Source organism: Prionailurus viverrinus, chromosome A1, assembly GCF_022837055.1.
Source record: "Prionailurus viverrinus isolate Anna chromosome A1, UM_Priviv_1.0, whole genome shotgun sequence".
Lineage (NCBI taxonomy): Eukaryota > Metazoa > Chordata > Mammalia > Carnivora > Felidae > Prionailurus > Prionailurus viverrinus.
This window is the reverse complement of record NC_062561.1, coordinates 110,502,523-110,517,457: the sequence shown is the minus strand read 5'-3', so window position 1 is coordinate 110,517,457 and position 14,935 is coordinate 110,502,523. Positions and strand designations below refer to the sequence as shown.

Below are 14,935 nucleotides of genomic sequence, written 5' to 3'. Positions count from 1 at the left end.
TTCGGCTCAGTTCATGATCTCACGGTTCGTTTCATGAGTTCAAGCTCCACATGGGGCTCTGTACTCACTGCGCGGAGCCAGCTTCAGATCCTCTGTCTCCCTCTCTCTCTGCCTCTCTCCTGCTTGAGCACTCTCTCGTGCTCTCTCAAAAATAAAAAACATTTAAAATTTTTTTATTTTTGAGAGAGAGAGGGACAGAGAAAGGGAGACACAGAATCTGAAGCAGATTCCAGGCTCTCAGCTGTCAGCGAAGAGCCCAACGTGGGGCTCAAACCCACAAACTGTGAGATCATGACCTGAGCAGAAGTCAAACGCTTAAGTGAGCCACCCCAGCGCCCTTAAAAAAAATTTTTTTAAAAAAGAAGAAAACATATTATAGGACTCCATTTGTATGCAATGTTCAGAGTGGGCAAATCCAAAAAGCAGAAGAATAGCTGCCTAGGGCTATAGTAGGAGAAACAGATGATGAAAGACAGAAAATGGGTACAATTTCTTTTTTTCCTTTTTTTTTTTTTCCTTCAAACACTTTCAGTTTTAGGTTTACAGAGAAATATACAGAAAGTACAGAGAATTCCCACATACCCCTCACCAGCCCCCCACAATTCTCCTATTAACATCTTGCATTAGCGTGATACCTTCCCAATACAGACACATACAGTAATATAAACTAGGGTTCTATAGGCTTTGACAAATGTATGATGGTAAGTATCCAGCTTGATAAAGGCGTATGGAATAGCTTCACTGCCCTAAAAATCCTATGCTCCACCTATTCATCGCTCACTCCCCCTGAAATCAAACAGCATGGAACCTTCTCAAACTGGCTTCTTTTGTTTAGAAATATGCATTTAGGGTTTCTCCAGGTTTTTTTTATAGCTTGACAGCTCATCCAGGGTTTATGAGATGATGAAAATATTCTACGACTTCCTTGCGGTAATGGCTACAAATTTTGTGAATGTATTAAAACCCACTGATTACACACTTTAAGAGTATGACTTTTATGAATTGTATCTCTGAGGTACAGAATACACAACACACCAGAAGAGCCAAAATTTAAGACCACCTATGCCAATACTGATGAGGACATAAAACAACTGAATCCCTTACGTGTTGGTGACCGTTTAAAATGAGTTTTTTCCTGAGCGCCTGGGTGGCTCAGGCAGTTGAGAGTCCAACTCTTGATTCTGGTTAAGGTCATGGTTCATGAGTTGAAGCCTCACTGTCAGTGCAGAGCCTGCATAGGATTCTCTCTCTTCCCTCTCTCTCTGCCATATTTTTTATGTTTTTAATATGGTATTTATCTCTGAGAGAGAGAGCATGAGCAGGGGAGAGGCAAAGAGAGAGGGAGACAGAAGATCCAAAGCAGGCTCCACTCTAACAGCAGTGAGCCCAGTATGGGGCTTGAACTCATGAACTGTGAGAACATGACCTGAGCCAAAGTCAGACACTCAACCAACTGAGCCACCCAGGCGTGCCACGCCCCGCCAAAAAAAATTGTATGAGTTTTTTTTCCCTAATAGCAATAAAACTGGAAAAAGCCAGTGTCCATCAAGAAAACAATAACCCTATAATGGCACACTAGTCAGCACACACGAGGAACAAATGACACATGCAACAACTAAGTCAAACTCAAGTTTTATGCAAAGCAAGTCTTACACAAAACTACATACTATATGACTGCATTTATAAGAAGTTCTAGGGGCGCCTGCATAGCTCAGTGAGTTAAGCGTCCAACTCTTGGTTTCAGTTCAGGTCACGATGTCACAATCGTAAGGTATAGCTCCTGCCTGAAAGTGCAGAGACTGGTTGGGATTCTTTTCTCTCATTCTCTCTCTTTCACTCTCTAGGTCCCTTCCCAGCTCACACATGGGCACTCTCTCTCTCTCAAAATAAATAAACTCAAAAATCTTAAAAAAAAAAAAAAAAAAAAAACAACTTTGAAAGTCCTAGAACAGGGAATTGTAATCTATGAGCCCCTAAAATGAAAAATCCCCTAAGTGGCTGCCCCTGGGGATGAAGGCCTGAGGAAGCTTTTCCAAGATGGTCTATTTCATGATAAGGGTACTAGTTACAAAGATGTGTGCACTTGTCAAAACTCAGCAAATGAACATTTAAAAATTGAGTGTGTCATTAAATAAAAAACCAAAAACTATAAAACACTGAATTCTGATTAATATGCATACTTTAGTATTTGGGGATAAGTATATAGATAGATGTGCACTATTTTGAGATGCACCAAAACAAATTGGTGGATAGACAAAAGGATGAATAGGTACATGACAAAACAAGCACTGTTAATGTTATAAATAGAACCCAAGTGGCAGCTTAAGAATGTTCACTATAAAATTCTTGCTGTGTTGAATACTTGAAAATATCCAACATAAAAACAATGAAAAAAAAAGTGCAGAGAGAAGTCTAGAAAGATGTCAAAAGCAACAGTAGAGGCTTTTTGATTCTTTTTAAAATTTGTTTGGAAAAATAATTCACACAACTATAGAATTCACCCAGAGCACCAGGGTGGCTCGGTCGGTTAAGCATTCATCTCTTGATTTCTGCTCAGATCATGATCTCAGGGTCATACTGAGCCCCACATCAGGCTCCGTGCTGGCATGGAGCCTGCTTACGACTCTCTCCTCCTCTGCCTTTCTCCCCGCTCACGCAACACTCTCATTCTAAAAAAAATTAAATTCTGAAAGAATAAAATCAAAGCACAAGAACAGAACAAGTATTGAATGATGTAATTCAAGGAAAAAAACCCTCATATTTAAATAGCTATGAAACTATATACCGAAAATGCACACTGCATACCTGGGAAAAACAGATCAAAACCCACCAGCAACAAAACCAAATTATTTGTAAATTATCAATTAAATGGGGGGTGGGGGGCATCTAACAAAAAGAACAAGTAACTGAAAAGTACTTGTCCAACCAAACGGTGGACATGGAAAACTGTCATCAACAGTCAAGAACTTATCAGAGTTCACATGTGCTATTTTTTAGAAACTCATCAGGGAGGGGCGCCTGGGTGGCTCAGTCGGTTAAGCGTCTGACTTCAGCTCAGGTCATGATCTCGCGGTCCATGAGTTCAAGCCCCGCGTCGAGCTCTGGGCTGATGGCTCAGAGCCTGGAGATTGCTTCCGATTCTGTGTCTCCCTCTCTCTATGCCCCTCCCCCGTTTATGCTCTGTCTCTCTGTGTCTCAAAAATAAGTAAACATTAAAAAAAAAAAAAATTAAAAAAAAAAAAGAAACTCATCAGGGAAATATCCTTCCAACAACTCAAATGATGGAGAGACATTAACATAAAGTAGTAGTAACAAGCGTCAGCAAGAAGGTGGTGAAACTGAAACCCTTGTACACTGCTGGCGAGAATGTAAAATGGTCCAACTGCTGAGGAAAACAGTTTGGCAATTCCTCAAAAAACTAAACATAGAATTACCATATGACTCAGCAATTCCACTCCTACATTTATTCCCAAAAGAACAGAAAACACGATAGTCAAACACGTATTCATGAATAGTCACAAAAGCACCACTCACGATAACTAAAAGGTAGAAACAACCCAAAGGTCCATTAGGTGATGAAAGGATAAAAAAGTGATGTTATCTATACAAACAAAATACTATTTGCCATAAAAAGCATAGAAGAACAATACATGTTACAACATGAATGATGAACACAGATAACACGGTGTTAAAGTCAGGCACAAAAATGGCAAAACACATAGTGCACACTTCTATTTACATGAAACACCCAGAATAGGTAAACCCATAGATTTAAAAAAAAAAAAAAAAAAAAAAAAAAAAAAAGTAAGTAGTGTTTGCCACACAAGAGAGGCAAGGGAAGATGGGAAGTAACTGCTTAATGGCTATGAGGTTTTATTTTGGGGCGATGAGAACATTCTGTCACTAGACAGAGGTGGTCACCGCACAACAATGTGAATGTACTAAATGGCACAGAGTTGTTCATTTTAAAGCGTTACGTGGATTTTACCCCATCAAAAGTTAATCAGAAGGGGCGCCTGGGTGGCACAGTCGGTTAAGCGTCCGACTTCAGCCAGGTCACGATCTCGCGGTCCGTGAGTTCGAGCCCCGCGTCAGGCTCTGGGCTGATGGCTCAGAGCCTGGAGCCTGTTTCCAATTCTGTGTCTCCCTCTCTCTCTGCCCCTCCCCCGTTCATGCTCTGTCTCTCTCTGTCCCAAAAATAAATAAACGTTGAAAAGTTAATCAGAAGAAATGCTAGATGGCGGAAATTATCTGGTTTCATTAGTTAAAAAAGAAAAAAGACTGCTGGTGAGCACTACAGACTAAATGAAGACCATAAACTAGAGAATATGACAGCTTTGCACTCGATGTCCATAAAATACAACTGTTGAAAAAAAAAGCACATAGGTTAATTAACTGTTTTTAGTTTTTAGAAAGTATAAACCACTTACAAATGTCTACTTGGCTCTAATTACCACAAAACGTTCTACTAACAATTTCTGAAAGATACCCTGGTACTCCTTTGCCCCCCAGACCACCCAACACATATACACACAATGCTGCTTAATAAAAATGAAAACCATCACTTTCAAGTAGAGAGGAAAGGTGATTACAAATGTGGTTACTAGGCACAGTAAATCTAATTCAAATTCGATCTCAATTTTTTGAGGATAATTGAGGCCACACTTTCCCCAAACAAGCCATCAACCATGCCTGACTTCTATCAGTAGAGTTCACGTCCTAAAGAACTTACCACTCATCATCCAAGCAACCCAACTAGACAACGGTAACATTCTGGGTATTTCTGACGATAGCCATGAAACATCAGTAACACAGAATTCTTGCAGCATTGTATAAAAAGAGGTGCTGCCCACAAGTGACCCTCAACTACTCAAGAACACCAATTTCTGAATCAATGACTACATCAAATTCAGAATTATTCAGCATTAAAGCACCTTGCCCTGATTTTTTGAAAACTGGCAACTCACATATAATACATGCAGCAGCACCTGTCAAGAGCTACCAACTGACTGAAACAATGAGGTAAAAGAGATTAGTCTAAATTATTAGAATAATCAAATCCAAACTTCAGGAAATGCAGGATGCTGAATGGTCTCTACTTTTTACCTACAGAAGTTAGCTTACAACAATCACGGTAATTTCAACAATTAGCTAAATAAATGCTAATATAAGTGGAGAAAAAAAAATCACAGTTGAGTTTAACATTAAAATAGTGATCTGATTACCTATTCATAGTCCCAGATACATCAACATCATTCATAAAACATTCGATGCTCAAAGGGAGGTCTGAAGCATTTGCACTCATCAATTTCTTCAGTTTCTCACACTCCTGAGACAGTCGTAATAATGCACGAATTTTGGATTTTATGTCTAGCTTGTATTTCTTCCCAAATTCTTCACAGAAGTGATTTACTAACACCTCATCAAATTTTCTGCCTCCCAGTGTTGTGTCAAATGCAGTGGCCAGAACCTTAGGAAAAAAAGATAATTCAAAAATTAACCAATCAATTGAAATTTTTATTATGGTATATATTTAACTGGTAAATTAACAAGGGGACACATTAAGTTTGAAACAAAGTAATGTGCACATGTCATTTAATCACGGTTACAAACATTGTGAAAAAAGACACTGTAATCCCCAATTTACAGATGATGCTACAGGCCCAGATGAATCAGATCATCTGCAGGTCACAAAGCTAGTAAGTGGCAGAAGTACAACCCAAAACCCAATCCCCTCAATTCCCTCAATTCCAAAATTCAAGCTCTTTCCACTAGGCCAATCTGACTGCAAACTAAAATTACATATCCAAAGCCAAATGCAGTAACATGTCACTGCAATTCTGGTCTTCTTGCCATCACAGAACTATGATTAATATCAAAGGCCTAGCTCTATGCAGTTTACTATCAAAAAACATGCTAAAGGCTTAATTCACAGCAACTTGTAGAAATTTCATTAGCTTTGGTTATCCATTATCCAAATCTTTAGCAGATTAGAAGCAAACTAAATCTAGTTAGATTCACTAATAGAAGACAGACCAAATAAGAGATGACAGCCTTGACGAAAAAATAAAATCAATAAAAACAATCTATTCAATGATAAATGTTGTGGGGAAATGTTGTGAAGAAAAAGAAAAACAGGACACAGAACTGAATATAGTCTAATTACAATTTTGTTTTCTTCTAAAAACTAAAATGAAATACAACAACCTGTTCAGAGTAGTACAATTGTGAATGTTTTTCTTTTCATGTAATGTTTTCCAAGTTTGGGGATGTTTTCATGATGAGTAAATTTTAATTGTAACTCCAAAACTGACAAATAGCAATAAAGGATAATTAGGGAGGGGGGAAAAAGGGCACTAATACACATCACTATGACCCAAAGCCAAAGCTAAATTATGGCCAGTAGCTTCTGTTCAAAAAGGTGAAAGTATACAATGTATTTTAGAAATAAAGCCATTTATTAGTGAGTAAAAGTTTAAGTACTAATAATTACACTTGGTTCATTATTTATATCTGTAAAAATCATGAACCTGTTATTTCCCAACCACCCCAAAGATTTTGCTTTTTATTTAACAAAAAAAAAAGGGGGGGAGGGCCTAAAAACAATATAAATCAGAATGTTAAGTGAAACCAAGTCTAGTTTTCAAAATAACAGGACTGTAACAGAGTCTCAACACGCCCCAAATTTAACATTTATTTTCAGTCAGTCCCTCCCCAACAATCCACAAATTTGGGGGAGAAATGCAATTTAGGCCTTGACACAAACAACCCTGATACACAACCCTAATAATTAAATAATGCACTCAAGGGGCACCTGGGTGGCGCAGTCGGTTAAGCGTCCGACATCAGCCAGGTCACGATCTCGCTGTCAGTGAGTTCGAGCCCCGCGTCAGGCTCTGGGCTGATGGCTCGGAGCCTGGAGCCTGTTTCTGATTCTGTGTCTCCCTCTCTCTCTGCCCCTCCCCCGTTCATGCTCTGTCTCTCTCTGTCCCAAAAATAAATAAAAAATGTTAAAAAAAAAAAAAAAAAAAAAAAAAATAATGCACTCAAAAACTCCTTGGTTCTTAAGCAAATTCTAGATAAAATCACCTGCAGAACTGATTTTATATCCCACTGTGGAAGCAGCATATACCAGCAAATTCAAATGTTGACCAGATACTCTCTGGCCCTCTTTGTCTTTGATACTGCTAGACTTCTCAGTGTACAAAACTCTCTCCAGAGCTCTAAGGTTTCCAGAAATCTGGACTATCTCTCTCAGTCTGGTTTCTTTTTGGCCATCCAAGTTCCAGTCCCTATACTCTTTTCCCAGAACATTCAAAACCTTAAGAGCAAGAAGAGGATACCTTTGTCATCTCTTCAATCCTCAGTGTAAAATACACAAAGGGACTCAATGTTAAAGAATCCTAGTAAGCCTCTAAGGTAAGTATTATTTTCCACACATTGTAGATAAGTAAGGATCAGAAATCTTAAGAGCTTCTTCCTCAAGGTCCACACTCTCTGCTTCACACTACGCCAACTCCTGAAAAATTACAACTTCTACACTATCCCTACGTACCTAGTTTCTAGTTTAAATCATTCATACTAAGCTTCCATTGATGAAACAAAACGCTTTAATATATTTTTTCAATTGTCTCCCATAAATTCCTAATTACCACACACTTGAAATCACATTTTCCAAAAATAATATACTTACTTTAAGTTTCCCTCTATTAAATGCACATACAGAAACTTGATAAGAAGAATGCCCCATGTCTACGAAAACTACATTTCTTGGTTTCTCTTCTAGGGCAGGAAGATCTTGCTTATAGATTCCATATGCAAGAGCAACTACATAAGAAAAAAATTCAATGTATCATTTAAGTAGTACATTTAAAATTCAATTAAGTAAAAAAAAAAAATTGTATAGTAAATAGTAGGACTACACATACTATTTTAGAAAGAATCAAATTCTTCATATACTTTGTATAATTTATTCATGAGGAACATTAACTTCAAAGAATAAAATGCTGACATTCCCTTAGACTTCCTTAATGTTTCCAATTTCCAATTCCAATGACTTTGCCAATTTTTCCAAAACCACTTCCCCCAGTTTTCCAAACATATTTTCTGGGATTTCTTCTACCTTTGTGCCATCTCAACATTTCCACGTTATCTCCTTCTGGATGCTGCTTTACACACCTCATAATAGAAGTGGAGAAAAGGTCGATTTTGAATCTAGGCACTGCTCTGAACACACAATATCTGCTAGCCTTCCAAACAAACGTGATTAAATATCAAAGTAAGTGCTAGGCAGATAAAGAAAAAGCACCGGTCAGATGAATTCTTCACGCGTGACACAGTAACCAAAAACACTGTGGCACACAGGTAGTAAGTGCTCCAAGCAAAATGAAGAACAAGAAACCCCAGGGTTTTAAGATTGCAGAACCATCCAGATTCAGCAAGTCAAGAATGTTAACAGTCCCTGTTACCTGCAGTAGTTTCATTCATTAATCGTAAGCAATTAAGACCAGCAATTTGTGTTGCATCCATCACTGATCGTCTTTCTGCATCGGTATAGAAACAAGGAACCTACAAAAAAAATGTGCCAGTTTACTATATGAGAGAGTCCTCATTTAAAATACACCTGCCACGGGGCGCCTGGGCGGCGCAGTCGGTTAAGCGTCCGACTTCAGCCAGGTCACGATCTTGTGGTCCGTGAGTTCGAGCCCCGCGTCGGGCTCTGGGCTGATGGCTCAGAGCCTGGAGCCTGTTTCCGATTCTGTGTCTCCCTCTCTCTCTGCCCCTCACCCGTTCGTGCTCTGTCTCTCACTGTCCCAAAAATAAAATAAAAACGTTGAAAAAAAAAAAATTTAAAATACACCTGCCAAAAAAACAGTACAATCCTGGGGTGTCTGGATGGCTGAGTCGGTTAAGCTTCCAGACTCTTGATTTCAGCTCAGGTCATCATCTCACAGTACCTGGGCTCAAGTCCTGCACGGGGCAGAGCCTGCTTGGGATTCTCTCTCTTTCCCTCCTTCTGCCCCACCTCAGCTCACCTGTGTTCTCTCTCAAAAGAAATAAATAAAAAACAAATAGACAAACAGTAAAATCCAGAAATGCCCTCAAATACATACAGCGATTTTTTCTGTATATGATCAAGGAAGTATTTCAAACCAGTAAAGTTCGAATATTCAGTAAGTACTGTTAGAACAAATGGATAGTCATACAGAAAGAAAAAAATCAAGTTGCATCCTTACTGCACACCTAATATCAAACAAGCTCTATCACACACTACTGGCAGAAGTTTAAATTAGTAAAATTCTTTAAAGGGCAATGAAACAACAGCTGTTGAAATTACAAATACAGAGAAACTCTCTGTCGTAACAATTTTACTTCTAGGAATTTAGCCCTAGAAACAAACATCACACATGAAAAATATCTATCTGTTCAAATTTACTCACTACAATGTAACTTTTTTTAAAATTCTTTACAATTAAAAAAAAACCTGGATGTGCCTGGGTGGCTCAGTCAGTTAGGCATCTGACTCTTGCTCTCGGCTGAGGTCATGATCTCACACTCCGTGAGTTCAAGCCCCACATCAGGCTCTGTGCGGATACCTCAGAGCCTGGAGGCTGCTTCAGATTGTGTCTCCCTTTCTCTCTGTTCCTCTCTGCTCACGCTCTGTCTCTCTCTCAAAAACAAACAAACATCAAAAAAAAAATTTTTTTAAGGGGGTGGGGGGGGAGAAAAATTAAAGTAAAAAAAGATATATACAAGGGCGCCTGGGTGGCTCAGTCAGTTGGGTCTGATTCTTGATGTTGACTCATGTCAGGATCCCAGGGCTGTGGGACTGACCCCCGTTTCGGGTTCCACGCTGAACATGGAGCTTGCTTGGGATTCTCTCTCTCTCTCTCTCTCTCTCTCTCTCTCCCTCTGCCCCTCTCCCCAACTTGTGCTCTCTCAAAATAAACATTTAAGAAAAAGGATTATTTACTTGGGTACACAAAAACCTCTGGAAAGATCTGTAACCAAGTAATAAAACTCATAACATCTAGGAAGAAAAAACTTCCTACTAGGTAAGCAGAGGGTGCAGAAGGGCCAATTTGATTTCTGAACAATGGGGCTACTATTACCTTTCCAAAAAATTAAAGTTTATGTTTTAATAATAATCAATTGATAAATAAAGCAAAATACACCCAGGCTCTATTTATATAGCTATCAGATATAACATGATACCAAGAGCTGGGGCAGTACCTGTGCAGAAGGGTTCACAGAGGGGCCAAAGACTGCTGTCTTTGAAAGGCCTTAGAAAGGCCTGATGAAAAGGTTAGCCCTGTCCTGGCACAGAGTAACTTAACTGAGAAACAGGTCACTAAATTCAAAGAAAAATCTCCCTAAATAACAACAGTGGCTCACTACACCTAAACTGCTTATACAACATTATTTATGCTAAATAGCTACCTTCCTTCTGGGAGTCTAGACCTTTGGTACAGGTTAGGCACAAGGTACTACCTACATAACTGACCTCCAGTTGGAAATCCGCAACTCCTAAGCTCAGGCAGAACTTCCCTAGTGTTGAGTATGTCACATGTTAACACAACATGTTGCTGGAAGAATCAAGCACATCAAGAACCTTGCAAGCGGACTCTTGGAAGTCTGTACCTGGTTTCCTCCAAACAATGCCCATGTACTTTTCCCCTCTGTTGATTGTGCTTTGTTATCTTTTCACTGTAATAAATCTATGCTTGAGTATGGCTACGTGGTAAGTTCTACAAATTCTCCTGGCAAGTCACTGAAACTCAGTGTAGTCTAGAGGACCCCTAACACATGACTTAATACATCACCTCTTAACTTGATCTCAAAACCTGGAAAAGCCACTCAGGCATTCTGCCACTGTACATAAATTTCACTTCTACACTGACCATATTTCAAGACCAAAGTTAGGGCACTAGGTGGGGGAAACAGGGACAAATGTGGAAATACAACAGTTAGTGAAAGGCAGAAAGCATCTAGGAAGCACAAACACAGTGCCTGGACTGAATCTGAGCTCTTATGAGAAGAAGCACTTTTATTCTTTGCATCACCAAAATATGGCACACAACAATAAACTATTTCTTCCTGACGAATGTCAGTTCTACTTTACTAGATAGCTAAGAACCAAGGAATCTACCAGACAACAGACTGCAGGACAAAACAGTCACCCAAGAGAGTCCTTGCTCTGCGGACCAATACACCAACATGAAGACAAAAGAGGCTACAGAGCTAAGATACCAAGATAACAAATGCAGAGTAAGGAGATTCAGTTGCAAAGCCAAGACATCCACCCAAATCCAACAGTTCCTAAGGACTCCACTGTCCTACAAGCACAAAGCTACACAGAGCCAGGCTGCCATCCTAAGAGGGATATGGAAAAGACAAGATCAAAATAGCAAAAATACCAAAATGGAAATGAAGAAAATGACAACATAACTGAGAGTATTCAACTAATTCAACAAATGAGTAGCTATTGTGTGCCAGGCACTATGCTGTGTGCTAAAAGGAATCCAGGAGGAAGTGGGCTTTAAGATAAGCCTTCAAATAAGAATAATAGAAAAAAAAAAAAAGAATAGAGAAGACCTGAATAAAAACTATGTGACAGAAAAGAACATCAAGAAAATGTAGCCTAGTTTGATAAATTCTTAAAATAATCACAACCTAAGGCAAAAAGCAATTTTATTTGCAATTAACAAGTTTCTTTTCTGTGCTTCTTCACTCAAGTCCCCAGTAAAACAACGGGATCAAACTCACCGAAACAACACAGTCCACAACAGGCTTCTTAAGAACACTTTCTGCTGTCTCCTTCAATTTGGACAAAAGCATGGCAGTCACTTGCTCTGTAGTAAAATTTCGCTCTTCCTCCATATATTTTACCTGCAATAAAACAACAAAAGGATCTAGGCTTATTAAAGTTTCTCATGTCCTAAAAGCCTTAAAATGAGCAATATCTAACACATCATCAAAGAAACATTATCTCAAGAGGGAACAAAACACTATTTAGGGAAGCAAAAATAACTTTAAAGTCACTTTTAGCTTTTTAACATGCTTGTCAAACATGAATACCTGCAGACAAGTACCATTACATAAACAATATACAGTGACCACCAACAAAACCTAAGACAATTACCTGTGCACACGTAAACTGGTATAAATCACATGACCCACATTGCACCTCTGTAAAGGGGTCTGGTGGTGGAAACTCTTGCCACATGGACTAATACGTGTTTTTTACTTTGTTTACTGTGGTGACTTTACGGTCATTTCCAAAATTAGGATCCAATCTAACTGGAGGACACAGTTTTTGTCCCATTTGTTCATTGCTATAGCCAACACCCAGGACAGACCTGACCCCCATAAGTACTTCTGAATTAAAGAATTTAAAGAATTTATTCATTTAATTCAAGATACGCTACGCTGCAAAAAATGTGCAACTTGGATAAGATTTGCAAACTTTAAATGCCGAAAGACTGCCTGGGATAAGCCCCATCCCACAGGCCCATATTCCCCCAAATACAATCCATACCACAAAACAGACCTCTCTTCTTTCCACTGCTCCAAGTGAACCTGCACCCCACCTTCTCCTTACCTCTTCACTCCCCAACCCACTCCTCATATATTCTGGCTCACCATCTAGGAGTATCTCACTTTATTGCATATAAAGATGGGAAAGTACCCCTCCCTCCCCATAAGCCTCTTTCTAAGCTGCCTCTTCTTCCCCATTTGCTTAATTCTTAGTCAATTCCTCCACTCTTGTACTTGGATCCACTTGTCCCCCAGGTCTTTTCCCTAGTCTCCTCCTCCTTTGGCTCTTACAACATTTATTACCAAATGTGCCAATACCTATCCCTATTTCTTTCCTAACCATAAGCACCCTCCATTTATTCACCTCCTTTTTTTCCCTTTTTCCCCTCCCCTGTGCTCCAGATTTATCCACTACCAGCCCATTCAAACTGTTCTGAGATTATTGCCACAGATGTCCTAAGATTAGTCTTTGGTTATCAGAATTCTTCACTTCCAAATTCAACCTAATTCTCAGCTACAACAGCACAACTACCTTTTTCATATCATCCTCATCATCTCTTACATTTGAGCCTATTCCCGTGATCATGATTTCTCCAACTGGGGTGTCTCAAACACCAAATCTCCTCTTGCTAAACTGAGTTGCGTGGAAAGGTCGATCCACCCTTCTGGATTCCTCTTACCACCTCTGAGTAGAGGGAAGAGTGTGCCCATCCTATCCATCCCTGAGCCTCTCACCTCTTTTGTATGATCAGCTCACTTAATACTTCACAAAGTCTTCTGGATGTCACAGAGATACCAAAAACTAATCTCCCTTTTCCCTAAAAGAACAATACCTCTTTCCAATCTAAGTCCTATTGTCAAGAGTATGACCATACATTTCATTAGTGACTTTAAAGTGTAAATTTCTTTGCTGGTATTGCAGAAAGTCATTCACTAAAATCACACTGGAAAGACTGCTCCATCAGTAAACAAGACAAGCAGCAATGGCAGTGTTAACTTCAAACCACTACCACCCATCAGTCCAACCCATAGTAACAATGCCACCTATCACTCCCAATCAAATTCCAGGTCATTCAAAAAATGCCAAATGCCAAATGGTCTTTACTAGCAAAAGCTTCTCCTAAACATTTGTTAACGTTTTCACTACAACTTGAACTCAGAATAAAAGATACAAATAAAACACTGTATTCATAAGGCATCACTTTGAGAACCTTACCTTTATACCAGTTAATCCAGTGGGCAGCTGCACAATATCATATGCAAGGTTAGATTTTTCTGCCTCCACAAATGGATCAGAGAATGCTCGGCCATGGAATCTTTTAAACCCCTGGACTGTGTTCTTTGCATTGGAGATCACCTAAGAGAAGGAATATCAGAGTCAAAACGTAAAAAGACTAGGAGCAATTAAATTAAAAAAAAAAAAAAATTCAGGGATACCAGGGTGTCTCTGTCAGTTAAGAGTCTGACTCTTGATTTCAGCTCAGGTCATGATCTCACAGTTCATGGGATCGAGCCCCACATAAGGCTGTGTGCTAACAGTTTGGAGACCGCTTGGGATTCTCTCTCATCTCTCTTTGCCCCTCCTCTGCTCCCACTAATGTGTGCTGTGCTCTCTCTCAAAATACAGTTTGAAAATAAAATTCAGCAGCCTCAGACTCAATTAGCAACATTTTAACTCCACAAAGTTTCCTTCTGAGTTCCATTTTCTTCGGCATTACACCTTTCTGTATGATCTGCTCACATGTGAAGTGAGGAATAAGGGACCTGTACAGACCATAGTGGCAGGGATGGCACTAGAGCCCAGCTTGTCCTACTTCTCCATGAAGACATGTACAAAGGTATCTGTGATTCTTAAACTTCTAATCAACATTTACATAAAATGACCTTTAATTTTTAAAAATTACCATAGTCTGTGATTCAAACTTTTCAGGAGTCAATTTGGCAATATCAATTCAGAAATTCTAGTGAAGGAAACTTAAGATTACAAAAAAAAGATAACATTAAGTACACAAAAATAAATGCAAGACAGTGACCAAGTATTATTCATAATAGGAGAAAACTGGAAACAGCATGGATGGTCAATTAACAGGACAATGGGTTAAAAAAATAAAATGTATCCATATACAGTGGGTAACATTATTTTATAAAGTTGGAAGTAAGTATCTATATGGTATGATCTCACTTTTAGAGTGAAGGAATCATTTAAACCCTTAGCAAAAAAGGTTATACATTAAGATACTAACAGTGATTTCTGGATAACGATACTATGTTTCACTTCCAAATTTCTTTTACTTTTGTAAGAACCGCAGAGCTCCTCTTGTCAGCTATGTTAAAAGGCAGACAGAAGTCCTTTTACAAAACAATAGGAGGCCTCCAAAACCAGGCCCTACTTCAGTAG

The 14,935-nt window shown here is 39.1% G+C and overlaps 1 protein-coding gene across 2 annotated transcripts in view; it reads right to left on the bottom strand.

Moving 5' to 3' along the window:
- The window catches only part of HSPA4 (heat shock protein family A (Hsp70) member 4), a 45,592-nt gene that overhangs the window by 16,282 nt on the left and 14,375 nt on the right, over positions 1 to 14,935 (bottom strand). For both annotated transcript variants that reach the window (XM_047864128.1, XM_047864139.1), the window contains 5 exons: positions 13,754 to 13,894; positions 11,767 to 11,889; positions 8,469 to 8,568; positions 7,694 to 7,827; positions 5,226 to 5,470 (listed from right to left, as the gene is read on the bottom strand). In XM_047864128.1, the coding sequence (XP_047720084.1) occupies positions 5,226 to 5,470; positions 7,694 to 7,827; positions 8,469 to 8,568; positions 11,767 to 11,889; positions 13,754 to 13,894 (743 nt within the window). The remainder of the gene's footprint in view (positions 1 to 5,225; positions 5,471 to 7,693; positions 7,828 to 8,468; positions 8,569 to 11,766; positions 11,890 to 13,753; positions 13,895 to 14,935) is intronic.